Source organism: Chamaea fasciata, unplaced genomic scaffold (assembly GCF_029207755.1).
Source record: "Chamaea fasciata isolate MVZ Bird 193981 ecotype frontalis unplaced genomic scaffold, bChaFas1.0.hap1 SCAF_1, whole genome shotgun sequence".
Taxonomy (NCBI): Eukaryota; Metazoa; Chordata; class Aves; order Passeriformes; family Sylviidae; genus Chamaea; species Chamaea fasciata.
Window position 1 is genome coordinate 121654459 of NW_027094086.1, and position 18137 is coordinate 121672595.

The 18137-nt window shown below is 39.1% G+C and overlaps 1 protein-coding gene across 1 annotated transcript in view; it reads left to right on the plus strand.

Annotated features, from left to right (window-relative positions):
• Positions 1 to 18137, plus strand: part of RAPGEF5 (Rap guanine nucleotide exchange factor 5) — a 160088-nt gene that overhangs the window by 107685 nt on the left and 34266 nt on the right. Inside the window, exons 12-14 of the mRNA XM_066195927.1 lie at positions 14671 to 14749; positions 15846 to 15990; positions 17813 to 17910. Coding sequence (XP_066052024.1) covers positions 14671 to 14749; positions 15846 to 15990; positions 17813 to 17910 — 322 coding nt within the window. The remainder of the gene's footprint in view (positions 1 to 14670; positions 14750 to 15845; positions 15991 to 17812; positions 17911 to 18137) is intronic.

The window sequence follows — 18137 nt, forward strand, 5'->3', positions numbered from 1 at the left end:
GCTGGAGGAAGCCCTGGACATGCTGCAGGCTCGTCGCTGGCCTCTCCCCTGGATGTCCCTGGAGCAGGGCCAGGTAAGCAAAGGGATGCTGTCTATTCCCTCCTTGCTCCCTGTAGGGCTCCTAGGCCACAGCAGCTTGCAAACAGCGTGGAGGCTCCATCAGTGCTGGGGCTGCTGATGGGCACAGAGCTCTTCCTCAGGACACTGTGACACCCTGGGGAGCCACTGCCATCATGGGACCTCTGAGGTGTGCTGTGGGCAGACGCCCCAAAGCACACACAAGGACATTTTGGCATGTGATCAGCTGGGAAACTTGGGCATGTTGGACAAGCAAAGTCTAAACCTGTAGGCAGGGGAAGGTCTCTCCCAGCTGAAACTGGGCTTCTCCCATTGCAAAGAAGGCAGTTTCCTGAGGTGTGTGTAGTATCACTGACTTAAGGGAAATTTTGTTACAGTCTCCAGCATGATGGCCCATCTCTCCAGGCAAATATGTCATGGGCTGCTTGTGCAGCTTATGTAAATACTTTGAACGGGTTTTTTTCTTTGATGTGTGAATACGGATTGTGTTATTATTATTGAGAATCTAATCTCCCTTCTGGGGTGAGGGTTTTGACATGCAAATGGACCGTAGGACATTTCATGTTACATCATAGTTTAATGGATCGGAAATTTGTTCAAGGAGTCAAGGTTAGTAAGATGAAATTTGGGAAGTTACAACTATGTTCTTGATTACAAAGAATGATAAATATTTGAAAACAGTTTTCTAAAAGTATCTGGAAAACATGAAAATGCCATCAGCTTTGCAAGAAACTGCTGTACTGGGTTTTCTTGACAAATGGAGAGGATTCAGATCTTCCTGGAGCTTGTGGTCGTGTAGGTCTGGGATGAGGGAGTTTACAGCAAAGGGTAGGAGCGGTTGCCCATAGTGCTGCTATTTGTAGTGTTTGGAAGAAAGCCAGCTCCTCTTCTGACCCCCTGTGACTTAGGGGAGTCTTGGGTATGCATCAGGGCAGAGAGGCCAGCAAAGTCTGTTGTTAGACCATACACAAACACCACTGAGGTGAATGTCAGAGTTTTGCGTCCCCTTACTGCAGAGAATGTCAGCTCTGTACAATCAAGCTCCAAATGGAACTAAAAATTTCAAATGAAAAATGAATGCATCACTTCCTCTGCTAATCTGTGAATCCAGAGATTCATAGCATTTGGCTTGACTATTCATGATCTATTTACCTTTTAAAATTCAGACATAGGCGTGTGTGATGATTTATTCCTCCTTGTAATTGGATACAGTGATTAAATGAGCTTGCATATTATAGTTCATTGTCCTTCTGGGATATGGGCTACTGTTTCTTCAGAACAGCAGCTCCCGATGGAATTAATTCCAGCTCCTATGTGTTTGCTGTAATCGGTGATGTGTTTCCAAAAACTGATGTGAAGAATCGCTTTTGAATGTATGTTCTTGTGTATGAAGTATTCATCTAGCTGAAGGGTGGTATGTAATCCTCAGAGTCTTCCTTTAAGATCTTGAAGGTCTCATTCAACTTAGTCTTTCTGTGAATTCCGTGAAGGTGCTTTGCTACCTTCTCTGACAGCCTCTTCAGGAACAATAAGTATATGCTCACTATTTTGTAACCTGAAAGAGGCTGTAGGAAGTGTTACACCTAGCAGAAGTGTTTACCAGGCTGCAGCCATGGAAAAGTGATTGCAGTCTGAGACTGTCATCACATAATTAATGATTTCCCATGGGCACAGCAGTGGTGATGTGGAAAGCATACTGCTTCTTAGTATGAAAAAATAATTTTTTATAATTGCCTTTAATGACTGAATGAAGAAGCAAATCCGTTTAATTTAAAAAAAGGAGAAATTTTGCTGTTAGCCTATTTAATTTGAAGAAGGTTTGAAAAACTGATGGACAAAGGCAATTTGCAGTGAGATCACCATCTGACTCACCTTTGATGGTGTTAGCTAAAAGCATTGGTGTTGTCTGCATGGGGCAGTGGTTTGCGTCCTCAGCCTTGGCAGGTGCCTCCCCCCTCTCCTGAGCCCATATCTGCCTCCTTTTCTCTATACACTGGCAAAATAAAGCCCATTTTATGAAAACTGTGCTCTTTTAGGCCATAAGTGAAATGCTTCACGTATAGCCCAAAAGAGCTAGAGAAATGAAAGATGGCAGTGAGCACTAGTCACAGCCAGGTGCTGTAGTGGTGAAACATGGTCATAGAGCAGATGATCCAAGAGGTACCATTTAATATAGTGGCTTATCTGTTATCGCAGTTTGTATTTTTACTTTTTTCCTTAACATTGCATCAGATTTGTGTATGCTTGTGTAGAAAGGTGGGGTTTACCTGTCAGCCAAGGAGACTCCTTGGTGCCCTGTGAAGTCCAGGAGACAGCTGTCTTGATGAAGGGCTAAAAATTGAACACTTTCCGTGAAATACAGAATGCATCTCCTGCATTAGATGCTTTCCAGCATGTGCATGAAAAACACAGTATCTCATAAGACTTGGAAAAGAAAGATAATAAAGGGAGAAAGCTGGACTATACCAGTCGAAAGTTATGCCTGTCTGAGAGCTGTTTTGCATCTATTTTTTTTTGGTGAATGAATCAATAAATAGCACTAAAAATCTGAAATAATGGCAAAAGTGAATATAAACCTTTAGAAAATTACCCCTCTGTGCTTTCATCTATAATTGCTTAGTATTTCCACTTTATTTAACTGAAATAAGCAAGGCCATCAAATAAAAAACCCTGAGTAATTACGGTACAGTTGAACCAAAGATCTAATGCTGAACTCCCCAATGAATGTAAATAGTTTGAAAATTATCAAAGTAAGGGTTTTCCATCTTAAAAGTGTAGCACTGAGATGCTGTGTATTGCAAGCAGCCAAGTTGCACACAAACACAGTTCAGCTGCCACGGGAAAATGTGCCCATGGAGGTGTTTTAATACTTACAAGCTGCTGAACTCTTGATAATATCTGTTCCTCATGTCTTACCCTTGTATGGTCTTTAAACAGTGCAAGCAAGAACCTTTGTGATTGCTTTCATTCAGCTGTCAGCACAGGGTTGTACTGACAAACACAATTGTTTGAAGTTTTTAGATGTTCCTAATACATATGCAGACTATGTGCAAGGCATTTTTTTATTGCTGTCTTCCATTAAGTTGTAATAATAATAAGCATAAAAGCTGTCTTTAATTACATGTTAACCTGTCACTGGAATGATTTGGGTGTCTCAGTGTAGCAAGTACAATTTCAGATCATTATTTAAGGACCTTTATCTTATAAATAAGTCTACATTTAGTGTAGCAATGTAGTTTAACACCACCATTATGAAAATCATTAGATTTTTTTTTTAACCCATTCACTACACGGGGAAGCAAAATGCAGCTGCTTTATGAGTGCTCTGGTGCTCATTGTTCTGGTTTTATACTGTGAAGCTGTGCTTCACTGCCGTGGGGAGTGGGGAGGAAGACAGGTGTGGAAATGCCAGATGCAAGTATGGCCCTGTTTGGTTTTTGGGTTCTCTTGGATGTCCTGTCCCTTGCGCCACTCCCCTCTGCTGTGCATTATAGGCATGTTGTTAAATATTGAATAAGTTATTTCAGAGCTATCTGAGAATTGTTTGCCCATCAGCCTGAAGTGTGGTACACCGTGGGCAAAATGGTGGCATCCTTCACCACAGCAGTGACATTGCAGTATGCCAGTGTCTGTCTGGGTGTCCTGTGGGGTTTGCAAGATGTATTCCTCCCTCCCCTCTGCCCTCTCCATGGCAGAGCCTGTAGCACATCACAGTCATGCAGCACCTTTGCTGGGCCTTTTGCCTTCATATGTCACAAGATGTTAAGTGAGTCTCTGCTTTTGAGTTTACGTGACAGTGGGCCACAGCTGTGTATGCAAGACCCTAACCTACTGTGTGTGACCCAGTACACCAAAAATATCCCACCACTTGACCTTTCCTGTGCTGGAAGAAATGTGTCGTCTGTTCATTAGTCTACTACAATGCTATTCCCATCTTGTGCAGAGACTTGGACCAAATTAAACAGTTCTTGCTCAGATGAAAATGCCATCATTCCCTTTATAGGCAGTTCTGTCAAATCTACAGAAGCCAGGAGCGATTTGCCAGTGGAGGCTTTGTCGTGCTAGGCTTCCCTGAAGAGATGCTGTGATGTTTACTGCACATGCTCCAGTGCCACATGTTGGGGAGTTTGCACTGCTTAGCATATTTATGATAATTTGGCTCCCCGGGGCAAACAGGATACTGCTTATATCTCCTTCCTTGGGCTGAAACACAAAGAAATTTCCCCTTTCTGCTTTGTAGGGGGGAAAATAATAGATCAAAGCTTCTTGCTTAACACTTTCAAAAATACACAGTGTAGATCTGTACATTTCTGTTCCCCTAAGGGACCCGTCCCTCTGGTTGTATGGAAAGCAGCCGGCAGCAGGTGATGGGATAACGCTGCATGTTGAAGTCTGGGCGCTGTACCTGACCTGCAGAGCTTTAGGTGGGGCACAGCCATGAGTGATTTGACCTGTCCTTTATCCATTTCGTGTACCAGCATGGAATGTATTCTGGTTACTATACTGTAGTTGTCATAATCTGCCAGATTGGATGTTGTCCAAACACAGAGGATTTGGAAGTAAAGCCTTTTGGGGCTAATAGTCTCAACTTGAAAATGATGCCAATTAAGAGTTTTTAAATATATATATCCAAATATATATGTATTGGAAGTTTTTAAATATATATATCCAAATATATATGTACAGGAAGTTTGGGCTCATGTTCTCAGAAATGTCACTGAGAAGCAGGCTGTTTTAAAGATCTCAAAGATCTAGAGATTAGGAACTCATAAGCATTTTTTGAAGATGTGACAATTTTTGTGCTTATATATAAAATATTAGATTTGAAGATTACTGTTTCCGAGGAGTAGATTTTCCAACTCAGCAATGACAAAGATATGCTGAACTTGAAACTTGGTTATTCTTCAGTGCCATATAAGTGTTGGACAGCAAAGGTGAAAAGAATAAAGATTAAGTGCATCTTTCTTTGTTTTAATTTCCTGAAAGCTGAATGTCTGATTTCCAAATTCCCTTCAGACTGTGCTGGACTCATGGGCCAGGCAAAAGGCTTGAGCAGCCTTAAGGCACTTTAGAGCACCCAGTTATTAGGACCAGGCTTCCAGTGGCAGAGGGGCGAGAGGGTGCACGGTGCACTCTTTCTGTGCAGTGCTGTCAGTTGCTGGAGGATGGCTGCGTGCTGTGCTGCCACCAGGCAACAAAAGATCCTGTCCTGCTGGCACCACTGAGGCAGTGACAGCTCTTGGTGGCACATGGGACTTGTGTCATTGTTGGAGACATTGCATCTCCTTGGTTGCCTGAGGAGGAGGGTGATGGCACTGATGCAAAGAAGTTTCTGTGCAAGACAGAAGCAGAAAAGTATAACCTTGCCTTGTGCTCATACAACTTTCACTGAGCCACACCAGTGCCTGGGGTGCCAGGCAATGTGCAAGCTGGAGGTGCAAACCCAGGAGGGCACATCACAGCAGGCTTTGCTCAGGCAGCTGGTCTGCTGGCAGAAGGATGAAAGAGAACTATTAAATCTTTTATCCTCTGTCCTGCTGCTCCAGGCAATCCTGGCCCGGCTGGCTTATTTTAATCAATCGATGGAAAGAGAGGATGGGTTTTTCTCCTCAAGTACTTTGGGAGATGCCTGATGTGAACAAGGAGTGTCTTCCTCCTGCTTGTGTGAGGATTTCACATTTCACATGTGCATTAAAATACCTCTGTTTACTGTCAAGTTTCACTGCATAGAAATAAATCTTCAGTTTTTAGTTGCAGCAGTCAAAGGCACTTTTTTAACAAAAAGTATCAATAGCTCAGAGTGGCTGCTGTAGGCAACAGTTCTAATGCTTCAAAATGCATAAGGCGTAGAGGATTTGTCCAATAATTTCAAGTAACCCTGACCATTATAGCTGCACATGAATCACCAGGGCTCCCTCCCACCTGGGGGACAAAAGAGAGCTTCAGATTTCTATGTGGAAAAATTAGTGTCTCATTAAAGCTGGACAAGTTTGACATTTGCTCTCTGCCTGTGGTTTCAGGGGTTTTTTGTCCCTCCAAGAAAATAAGAAGCTGCTCCAATATGTGTGATAGCAGCAACTGGAATGCAAGTTTAGGAGCATCTTTGACCTTACCAGACAGAATCTGTTTGATTCATTCTGCAGATGTTAAAATACTGCCAGAAATTTCTGGGAGGTGAGCTTAGAAATGATTCCTAGTTCTGACTTTTGTGCTCTAATAAAAAATGTGGTTGTATGGGTTAAATATCTTGCCCTTATGTATTTTAGTTTTCTAACCTAATGCCAGAAATGAGTGTCTTGCTCTTTATTCCTTTGTGCATTGATTTCTTGGTGCCTTGGTGGTTAGGTGACATAACTACTATAATTGTTTTAATACATTAGCAGCAAATTATATATCGATGTCCTTTTTTTTCATTGACCTTTCTTTCTCAACATCATTTTCATTTTTTTGCTTCGTGCTGTGTCCATGGTGGCATTGCACTATTAGAGGATTCGATTTTGAATTAAGGGCCAATCCTGCAAGGTCCTGAGCATCGTTGCCATCTGCTGAATGCAAGGGAGGTCTGGGACCTCTCAGCCCTCTCTCAGACATGAGCAATATCTTGCTAGATCAGAGAGCAATTTACATTTACTGTTTGTACTCAGAGACATCCTGACATTTTTTAGTAAATTGCTGTGGAATTACAGATTACTGAGAAACTTCTACCTTTGAAAAGAGTTGCTGCTGTCAAATCGTTTTTCTGTTTCTGCAGAACAAGCAATATTCTGATTACAGCTCAAATCTCCTGACCTGTGTTTGCATTGCTGAAAGGTTTCAGAGCATTGCATAGTATTATGTGAGCTAAGCCACACAAAAAATCTACTTGTAGCATTGTCTGCCTTGAGGTGTGTTATAATTTTTCTCGTTTTGCAGAAGGGAGGAAGAGGTATGACAAAAATTTATCAATGCTATGAGCTTTCAGCACTGAGAGGCTGAAAAACTTGAAAATGCTTTGCTGTAGCCCTCGTTTTGCCCCATCTGAGCAGAGATAAGCAGCACTGACTGAATATTTAAAATATAAAAAACTGTTTATTCCCTATAGAATAGTAACTAATCAGCATCCATTTTACTCAGGCACAGGGCTCATCTGTCTGTTTGCCCAGCTGTAACCCCATCTCATAGGGCTGCTTTTCTTGATGACTGTGAGAGATGCATGTCGTAACTGTTTCTGATCAGTATGGTGTTGATAACCCCATCAGTGAATATTTTCTTTTTAAAAAATTATTTCCAGTGTGGGCTATGTGGTCAGACGATGCATTAGTGTTATTGATCCCGGCTTTTCAGTCATAAGAGGATAAAAATTCCAAAGGATTCAGCTGGTCTAGCTGTTGACTTTTTTTTCCCAAATATATTCTGGGGGATGAGCCTCACAAAATGTTACAGAAGAGTGTCTGGTCCTGCAAGGTAGGGATGATGCACTGAATGTAAATGAGAGCAGAGTTGTTGCCGATTATTAAATTTGTAATTCTGGCTAATACTGGTAAGTGTATTAACATAAGGGGATGTCAGGAGCTGACCATATGGTCATCTTATCATCTTTGCCATAGTCACAAATGGGAAATGGCATAGCCAAAGGGGTTTCGAATTTGTTCTGTATTGTCTAAAACAAATGTATTTTTCCCTTCATCTTTGGCTTTCTCAAAAATATCCCCCCCTCAAGCACCAAAGAGATTTCGTTATCACACAAAACTCCCTCAGAATTTGCATTGATACTTGAAAAATGCATGTGTAGCCCCCACTTGCAGTTCTTGCTGCTGGAGTTCCTAGATGCTGACGCCCAATATATTATACTAAAGTTCTTACATAATCAGAATGAAGAAGATATTATGACCTCTTTTTATTTGTTACATTTCTGAAAGGTAAGTTGAGCAGAAAGGAAGGACACTTAGTGATTTCCCTGCTTGGAAAGCAGAAGGTTTAGTGTTACATTTTTAATTCAGTGCATGGTTTTCATTCGCTCAGTTTAATTCTCTCATACACATAGTGACAACCACAGCTGCTCTGTAGCATGACTAAGGCTTGCCACTACAGTGGCAAGAGTAGTTTTAACCTGTGTGTTACTGAATTCAAGTGGTTTTTTCATTCAGGCTTTTTTTTTTCTCTTTTTTGTTGTTGGTGTTTGGTTTTTCCTTCAATCTTCATACAGGTTTGGCCTCCACCAGCAAATCCTTGGAGAAAGCTGAATCACTACTTTGCATAAAGTGGAAAAAGACTTGCATTCCAGTACTTTATCTATATTTTCTTATAATCCGATTTAGTGTGGAATACAAGCCTGAAAAACCCTTAAATCTTTCTGTAATTCTTGCACAGCCATTCACAATGGATTTGTACAGTCTAGAGTTGAAGAGATTTGGGTTCAGAATAGTGATAAGTTAAAAAAAAAACAACCAACCCTCCCCCCCAGAAAACCCCAGATTACTTGTTTTTCTTTGCAGTGTAACAGATTTCACTGTCAGTACCCTCTCCCCAGCTAACAGTACATGACATATACAACCTGCAGTGAAAGGAATATAGAGTCTATATGCACAGAGTCTATATGCTTATACTCCTCTGTAGAGAGGAATTTGCCTTTTGTAAGCCATGCAGTTATAAGAAAAAACCACTATGCATTGGATGTTTTAAATCCTGTTGTTGTCTTGTTTTGCATAGCTTTTTTTCATAATATTTAAATAAACATATAATGGAAAGGATAGCACATGGAAAAAGAAATGCTACAGAGAGTGGAAAGAACAGAGTCTGAAAAGTTGCTCTGTAAAATCTGACGTGAAAAAGAGAACAGTTCTTGTTATCTCAGCAGTCAGTTTGTCACTGAAAGTGGGAGTACTTGTTTGGCTTATTTTTCTGCTTTTGTTTGTTTCTATTTTCATTTTTGGGTTTTTTTTTTTTGCTGGTAGCCATTGAAAAGTAGCAAACCAAAATCTATTCAGGATGGAGTAGTGTGATCCGAAAATCAGGACAAACTGGAATTTGTCATCAAGTTATCTCTTCTTGTGGGTATAAAGGGATTAATGACTCAGGCATTAGGAATAATTATATCTGGCTTAGCTGGACAGTATGTCTAATATTATCAGTAGGGCAATAGGTGTATTCTAAATGCAGACTGAGCTGTTGGACATGTTTGTAATGTAGATGTTATATGCTCTACTGGTTTGCTGTGGTGGTCTAAAGACACTGGTTGGTGCATGGGCAGGGCTAGTAAATAAAATGTGAACACATAAATTCCTGGGTGGGTAGTTAGAGATGTGTAGCTGTCTGTAACACTTGAATATTTCCATACTTTTCCTTCTAGGAGATAGATTTTTTTAATATTTTCTTTTTAGAACTGTCCTCAAATGTATCTAATTTAATCAAATGAATTTAACTTTTACTCTCTTTGACAAAGGCATTTCCTTTAGATTAGTCTCTTTGAATGTTCATGTTACAAGTTATTAACGTGAGGCTGCTCGACTGATGCCTCATACCTCTGCAGTAGCTTAAGAAAATGCTCCAGTTTGAGAAGAGGGTACAGATGTTTGATGTGGCAACACCAAGAAGTGTACTGCCTGTCCTGATTTGTTAAATGTGTGTCACACATGAATTTTCTTTACAGATCTGTATTATTTTCTGTCCTGAGCCTTAGTAATTGATAGCCTGCCTAGAGAACAGAGTGGAGAAAGGAGAGAAGAAACCGTTGGAAAATCAGATTTGATGTGCAAACCCATGTAGGAAACCCATTCTTTCCTCCTGGCATTTCTAATTGTGCCATCACCTTTAGCTGGTATTTGCAGAGTTGTCTTCTCAGAGAGAAGGGGTTTCTCCTGTTAGAGAGGTTAAGTGGGCACAGGGAAAGCAGTAGGGAATCCCATCTATTTTTTTAGTAGGTGGGAATATATGATGTGTTGTTCATCTAAATATTTTATCATTTACTGTCTCTGGGCCCTAGGTCCCCCTTCCCCACCAAATACGCCATTGTTGTTGTTGGCTGTCATCACCCTATACACGCAATACAGTTGCAACTTCTCATGTAGATGCGTTGCTGGGTCCTTCAGTAACCAGCTGGAAGCAAATGTCCCCTGGATGTTTCACATGGGTGAGAGTGTCTCCATACTGCTCTTTACACCCCCCAGCCCCCCTTAATGTGTCTTACAGAAGGACTTGTCCATTGCAGAGGAATGGGATGAGCAGTACTAACTGTTCCTGGTAAAGCTGTGTCCGTGCTTTATTTCACTTGGGGGAAGGAGGGGACTCATAGCCTGGGAGAAACTGTCTCAGCAGAAGCTGGTGCAAATTGATTATTTAATAACAAACAAGCACAGTGCCTGCTTTTAAAATTATTTTTATGCCTATGGAACTCGCACACAATTGGTGTGGTGAGATTACTGCCTGAGGCTGCCCCCAAAGAGCTGCAAGAGCAGGAGGCCATGGGACTCATGCTGCTTCTGTTGCATGTCTTAATGGAGCTTTAAAATGTTTGAAATTGTTTTTGAAATGAAATATTCCTTAGCTGCAGTTTAACTGCAGACTTTGTAATAATTGCTTAGCCAAATAAAGGAAAATTGTGAGGAACAAAGAAAAGTTAGATTGAAGTTTAGAAGAAAATGATTAAATAAAAAATTCATGAAGAAGAGAAATAAAAAAAAAATCACAGCATCACAGGCTTTTGCACCAAGATTTCCCTTTCAATATCCTTTCCTTTCCAACTATTACTATGCATTTTATTCTCCCTGTTTGCCACAAATGCTAGAAAAACTTTTTCTACAAAAATGGTAGGGAAAATTGTCACAAATTTAGGCAGAAACTGGAACATGGAGAAAAATTTTAAAAGGGGTGTGCATTTCACTGCCATTCTGAGTGGGGATATGGTGAGCTGTGAATTATTAATGAGTTGACTGGAATTGCCTTTTTTTAACTCTTAAATCAAATGTGACTAAACAGAAAAATCCCAGAAAGACTTTTGTTCATAATTATCAACCCAACTTGTACCTTCCTCATTCAAATTTACTGCTCTTACTGGCCATTAGTAACAGAATGAGTAATATGCTGTCCTCTCATAAATCCTCTCATGGTTACCCTTTCTCCCCATTTGTAGATTAAGGCCAGCAAATCATCATTTGTGGACACGCATTAATATCCAAAAGTATCTGACAAGTGTGCAGTTGTTTGTTTTGAGCAAATTATTTTTGAGGTATCAGTACACCCTCAGATTTTGTGTTCCTGCTATGACATGAGAAACCATTCTGGAATGAGTTTAAATTACAGGGCATTTAGGAAGAAAATACAGATGATAGTTACAGTGAACAGTAGGACTTCAGGGCAATACCTACAAGCTAGTTCAGGCATTTTAAAATATGATTATTATTGTAAAGTCTTTAGGTGATGTCTGGTAATAGATATTTAATCTCGCAAAAGCACTTTCATTGCTTACTTGTTAAAGTAATTTAACAGATGACTGATGCTGTTAATGGACCACATGTATAATCCAGACTTTTTTTGTTCAAAACATTCCTCCAGCGTTTAAATTTCTAAACATGTTCAGAGGCAATTTGAAGAAATTTAACCTATACACCAGCTGTAGGAAACATAATTTATTAGCTTTTTTTCTTAGCATTTCTTCTGCATTTAAAGGATAAAAGAAATCACTATGTGTACAAATGTGCTACTTCAGGTGGGCTGAGTGATATACCTTGTTTTGGTGGGGCTGTTAGAAACCAGACACTGTGAATGGAAGGATGTGGAAACAGAGATGAACGAGAGGGCTTAAAATTAATTGCAAGTTATCTGAACAAACCTACAGTTCCAGACTTTCCATCACTGGTTTGTTATGGGATGGGGTTTTTTGAGCGAGAATTACATCAGTAATGTCTGTAACATAGTTCTTGCAAGAAAAATAAAATGAAAAAGCAAGAAACTGACATTATAGTAAAACCAGTCTTTCTTTCCATCCCAACACTTTGGGATACTGGAAGAATTGACATCTGGAAAGCAGATTCTCAGGTAATAAAAATAAACAAATAAATATTTTTTAAACACCAGTTATTGTGATAAAGTCACACTCTCTTGAACAATTTGAGAAGTTGATTGATAAGAATGCAGTTTTGCTTCAACTAGGAGTTAATTTCTTTTCCAAACACATGGCTACATTTTGCTGAAATTCAGGTATCACCTACACAGTGTAGGAAATTAGGGAAATTATCTGGTGTAAGTGTCTCTTTGACTTTGTGAGGATCACTGCACAGTCACATAGTTCAATAAAGAACTAAAATGTGTTTGTTGACTCCAAGTTCAGCTGTTTCCAAATAAATGTTTGTGAAACCTTCAACTTTAATAGCCTCATTGTACCATCCAAAAGACGTGCAAGAGAATGAATAGATGACCTTTCAGACAGAGAACAAGCTGTTCACCATGTCTTTTCATTTACTGAGACAAAATACTCTTTTTATGCAGAGGTTATACCTTCCACCATTTTTAACAACGTTGGGTAGAATAAAGAATTTAATTGTTTTGCTTCTGAGTGCAAGGGGTTTAATTTAACCTATGCATCCTTAGATCAGGACTCTTTCTAGACCAGAAGTGTTAAATGCATTGAGCTAGATATACTTACTTTAATTTTTTTAAAGGACACTGGAGGTATTTTGAATCCCTTGCTCCCAGGGTGGGATGTCATTAGCTATCCATCCAGGTTCATCCACGTGACATCTGTCTGTGAATGATATATGGATGAATTCTCATTGCCATTGTGCACCACAGCTATGGGATCAATAATTCACTGATAAGGTCCAAAGCAGCTGTAACGGAAATTGGTCTAAGTTGTTGTGAAATTGCAGTCTTGCTGTGGAAAGCTGCTGGGATGCTCTCCGTGCACACTTGTACAAAAGCACTAACTTGGATCAGAACAGATGACAAACAAATAGGGAGAAAATCAGGACACGGGAATCAGGGCTCAGCCTTGCCTTTCTCATGTGAGAGAAATGGTTTGGCCCTTAGCCTTTGCAGTTGTAAATCCACCACTTAAATCTTAGTATAATTGGTGCTACCTAATACCAGCTAGTTATACTGGTAAAATATTTTTGCTCTACAATATAACTGAAATCACTTCTGTTTTTATTCAGCCTCTGTCCATGTTTCCGTTCTTATCTGAAAAAACCAGAGCTGTTCTCTTGTTAAAGGGAACGCAGAGTATTTGCTGAAATTAAAAGAAATACAGTCAAAAGGAATCCCTCAAAACTTGAGGAAAATCTTACCATTTTGAAAAAAAAAACCAAACCCAAAACCAGAGAAACAAACAGAAACATTTTTATTTTGTGGTTACAAAGACCAATTACATTATCTGTTTGCATAAAAGAAAAGATTTTGTTGCGTGAACGAAATACTCCAGATCATGTATCGTCCATGAGTAGTTTACTAAAATTGGAATCAAATTTGTTTAAAAAATTTGTAATAATTTCATTTGGAAGGGAGCTGTGAAATTATTGTGTCCAACCCATGCTGGAAGCAGCTTCACTAAGGTCAAGATGCTCATAGCTTTGCACAGGCAAGCCCTGAATATAGTGATGTTGGAGACTGTGCAGGTAACCTGTCACATTGGGCCTCCTCACAGGAGGGAAAAATAAGAACCTTAATCTAGACAAATTTTCTTTTGTTGTCATCTCTGATGGATGCCCCATATAATTTTGTAATACACCTCCAGGACAAGTCTGGCTTGGTCTTATCTCCATTCTGCCACTGGGTTTTTGAATACTGGGTTTTTGAAGACCACCATGAGATTACCTTGAGCCCTGTCACCCAAGAGTAAACCCAGTGCTTTCACCCCAGTGATGTGTGCAGTAAGGGTTTGGAAAAATCCTAAAAATAGTGTGACATGGGAATGAGGAATGAAAAAGTTACACTGAAATCCAAAACTGGCCATTTGTCCTGACAGCCTGAGGTGCTACAGCTTCAGCGTGTATGGATGGTCTCTTAGCAAGTACCTTCAGCCTGGTTTTGTAACACTGATAGAAACCAGGAGGAGAAAAAACCTTCATCAGTACGATTGTACAAACCTTAGAGAAAACTTCTCAGCACTTACAGTAATGCCCACAAGACTAACCAACCATCTAAAGATTTGAATATATTTATTTCATGGTTCTCAACTACCGTGCATGGATGTTAATCACAGTTCATGGCCGTCCTAGTTTTTTCTCTTATTACTGAAAGCTATTCTTTGAAAGTTCCAGAACAAGCTAATGTGTAGAAAGGCTGCTCAGTGTGCAGCTGAGCTAACCAGGGTGGCAGTGTTTGTTATAAGGACTCTTTCTTACTGGCTCCTGAACTGTGATGAATTATTTTGTGCGTGTTTGTCCCTGTTGGTGCTTTGGAAGCTGAGGATGTACTTGTTAAATAAAGGGACTGATCTGTGCAGTGGCAACGCATTGTTAACTTTTTGAAACTCAAAGGTTTATGTATTTTGTATTCTTTGGGCCTTATCTTTTAAGGGCGGGGGTCTTGTACCTGCCATGCACAGTAACAGGAGTAGATACTCTCTTCCTGCTCTTGTTAACGTATTGTACCTTGGGCTTTTTTTGTCTTCCTCTGCAGAAACTCTCCTGGATGATTTCCTTCTCACATACACGGTTTTCATGACGACCGATGACTTGTGCCAGGCACTCCTGAGGCAATATCCTTTTACTGAAAGTTGTTTTCACGGTGGTCATACATTTACTCATAGCTTTATCTATTGTTGAGCCTTATATCAAAATTACATCCCTGGCTTTGAAATAGATGCCTAACTCATAGCAACAATGCAATTTTATGTCAGCTTTGTTTAAAGATAAATAAACTTTTAAAACTGTGACAAGGCAGAATTTAAATTGGGGTTCAAACCTCCCCAGGTTATGTTAATGCATAGAATATCTAAGTGTGCATAATACATTACAGAATACACAAGGAGAAAACGTAAAGAATTTTACAGTCTCTGCTCCTTTTATCATGTAATACAGGATATAAGTCTTAACTCGTTCTGAGATAAAAAAATTATTTTCATGTATTTCTAATGACTTCCATAAGCTATGAAGCTATGGATCAATGTTTGAATAAACATTAAAATGAACCGTTTGTTTGTTTGTTTAAATGTTTTCCCCATCTTTAACTTTTGTGGTGAAATCATCAGGTTTTTACCTATAAAACAAAGAACCATGAAGAGACGGGAACAGTGTACAAAGTAGGTATCTGACATTTGGTGCTTCTGCCTTATGAATAGAGAACAGTGGCAGAAATAATCTTTCACTTTTTTTTTTTTTTTAATTTTAATAGTGTCACTTCTGCAGATAGTGTAATTTGTGCAGACAAAAAGAAACTGACTTCCTTTGCCTGTTTTTTGTGTTATTGTTAATGGTGCTTTGTCCCCCTTCCCACAGACATTCACGTTGACATCGGTGTGCAGGACAAGGGTTCATTCTCAGTGCAGAAAAGATACGACTGAACATTGTATAATTCCTTTTGAATTGATTTTACTTTTATAGACTCACCTCTCTAATCTGTGAGAGAAAAAAATCCTGTTGGCACAGAGGATGAATTGATGTTCCTATTACTGAGAATTTAATTCCCAAAAGTTATGAAACTCCTGAAGTTCCAGACAGGATAAAACATTTAAAACTGAGCAGTGCAGTGGAAAAAAGCTTACATTAGCAAATGAGATTGTTGCAAAGTCTTTGCCAGCAGTTAATTTTCAAGTTTCTTTGAGATCTTATTATACGTTCCTTAACCTACTGTACCTATTGTGCTAAGAACCACCAAGGGAAAGAAGATGACTCTGATGTATCCTGTAGGAAAAGAAAAGTCTTGCATTTGGTGTCTCAGTGGACTTCTCTCTACAAAGACTGGTTACATGAAGATGAGCATTTAAAACAATTTTTAAAGGTATTGAAACAATTTTGTGATGCATTTCAGCACTGTTTAATTACATACCGTGTCTAAAAAGCCCCAACAGCAAAATCTATAAAACATATTTTTTCATACTTAGATCTTCTCCATGAAATCTATAATATAAAATGATTTACATGTGTCTTCTTTAAATGCCTTAAGTATGGTCAGTTTGAACAGAAATCCTATACTGTCAATACAGTCAACATTAAAAGCATTACTTTAACGTATGAAACTTACGGAACTCCTGTGGTCTCTAGAAAATGGGAAATATTAGGAAGGTAAGAAATAAAACTACAAAGATGTGGAGGCTCCTTGGAGATACCAATCATGTCTGTCAGAATAGGGTTGTCAGTTTGGATCCAGAGGATCATGATCATAGAGCATTTTGAGGTGTCTGTAAGAGATGCTATTTTGACTGAGGGGAGAAATCCCATTCCATGGTGTTTGCTGGGTGGACATGGAGAGCAGCATAGCTTTATGTATTTTTGATAAATAAAATTTTGTTTGTTACCTGTTAGCAAAGTTATTCTCATATTTCTGTATGAGTTACAAAAGCTCTTATGATTTCCCTGTTAATTTGAAAATAGTGCTATTGTTGTGAACGTAAAATCAATCTGGTTACTGATTTTTTTCAAGATACATTTTTTTTCCCTGCTGGTTGAGAGTATTTTAGGAGACTTTTCAGTATCTTCCACTTTTACTGATGAGCCTCTGTCTGCAACAGGATATCTTCTTAAGGGTCTTTTATCTCTTCTGTCACTCTCTCAAGACAAAGTCAATGTGGAGAAAATCTTGAGATTCTTTTTTTTTTTTGTTTGTTTGGTTTAGTTTGGTTTTTTTAAAGTAGGACATACTGCATATAGAAGCATAGACCTTAGGATTTTTGCTGCTTGGTACTAGATGTGTATTGCTGTACTGGAAAGGGGACATCATTTCAGGCATCAGTTAGGTCACACTGAATTGCACCTGTCTGGATGCAGGGCTTTCTGGCCATGGGCTGTGCACTGTCTCACAGTTCCTCTTCTGGAAGCTTGTGTGCAGTATTAAACAGCAATAATGTTAATAATGGTTGTAGTTACATGTGCAAAACCATCATACAGGGTCGTAGGCTAAAATCTATTCATGCAGAAATCTATGAATGTGGGGGCTAAAGCAAACCTGGTGACTCAGCTCATATATATGATCCTTGTTTCCTTAGAAGGGAAAGAGGAGGATCTACATGCAGATGTGGAAAAAGTGTAGAGAAAATATTTCCTAGAATTTCAATCATGTCAATGTCTTCCCCCAAAATTAAAAGTAAGGTTTATTTACTTAGTTTATTTAGTTTACAGCTAGGGAGAGTTGTGGGAGTTTGTGGGAGACATTAACTCAGTTTAAAATGCATGCACATGTGAGGAAAGGTAAAGTAGAATATTTGCCATTTTAAAAGGCTTAATCTAATGAATCTATTTGCTATCATTTTGGATAAGTGATGTGTGTTGTGCTGTCATGCTTCAGAATGTGTTATTTTGACCTAACCCAGGTTTCATGTAATAGCCACAAGTGGTGTTTTAAATTTTCCTACTTATAGACAAAATAGTACAAGCATTTTGCCCTCTTGCTTGGTACACAATACTAAGTTTCTCCAAAGGCAAGCTGAATATTGACTAGTCTGGAAATTCAAACAGGAATATTCTCTCCTTACAGGCTTTGCATAAATATAATGATAAAACTTGTTTTAGTAGGATAGTGCCTGAATTGACTTAGATCACAGATGTGATGCCTTAGATTAATGTTTGAGTTGTCAGATGTTTTAAGATACTGCTTTGTTTTGTAGACGATATACAGAAATGTGTTAGATGATGTGTATGAGTATCCCATTCTTGAGAAGGACCTGAAAGAATTTCAGAAGATACTTGGGATGCATCGCCGTCAGTAAGTATTGATTATGTTTGTGACAAAGTCTTCTCTTCTTCAGAATGTAATTTATTTTTGTTGCTATCTTTCTATAATTCAGTAAAGTGATGAGTGATACAAGTGGCATATTCAGTTTTACAAATCATCTCTTCTTAAAACTAAAGCTAGATTATTCAATTTTTTCTGATGTTTGTTTGGCAGTGTTTGTGATTCAGCATTTACTCCCATCCATTTCATTTGGGATT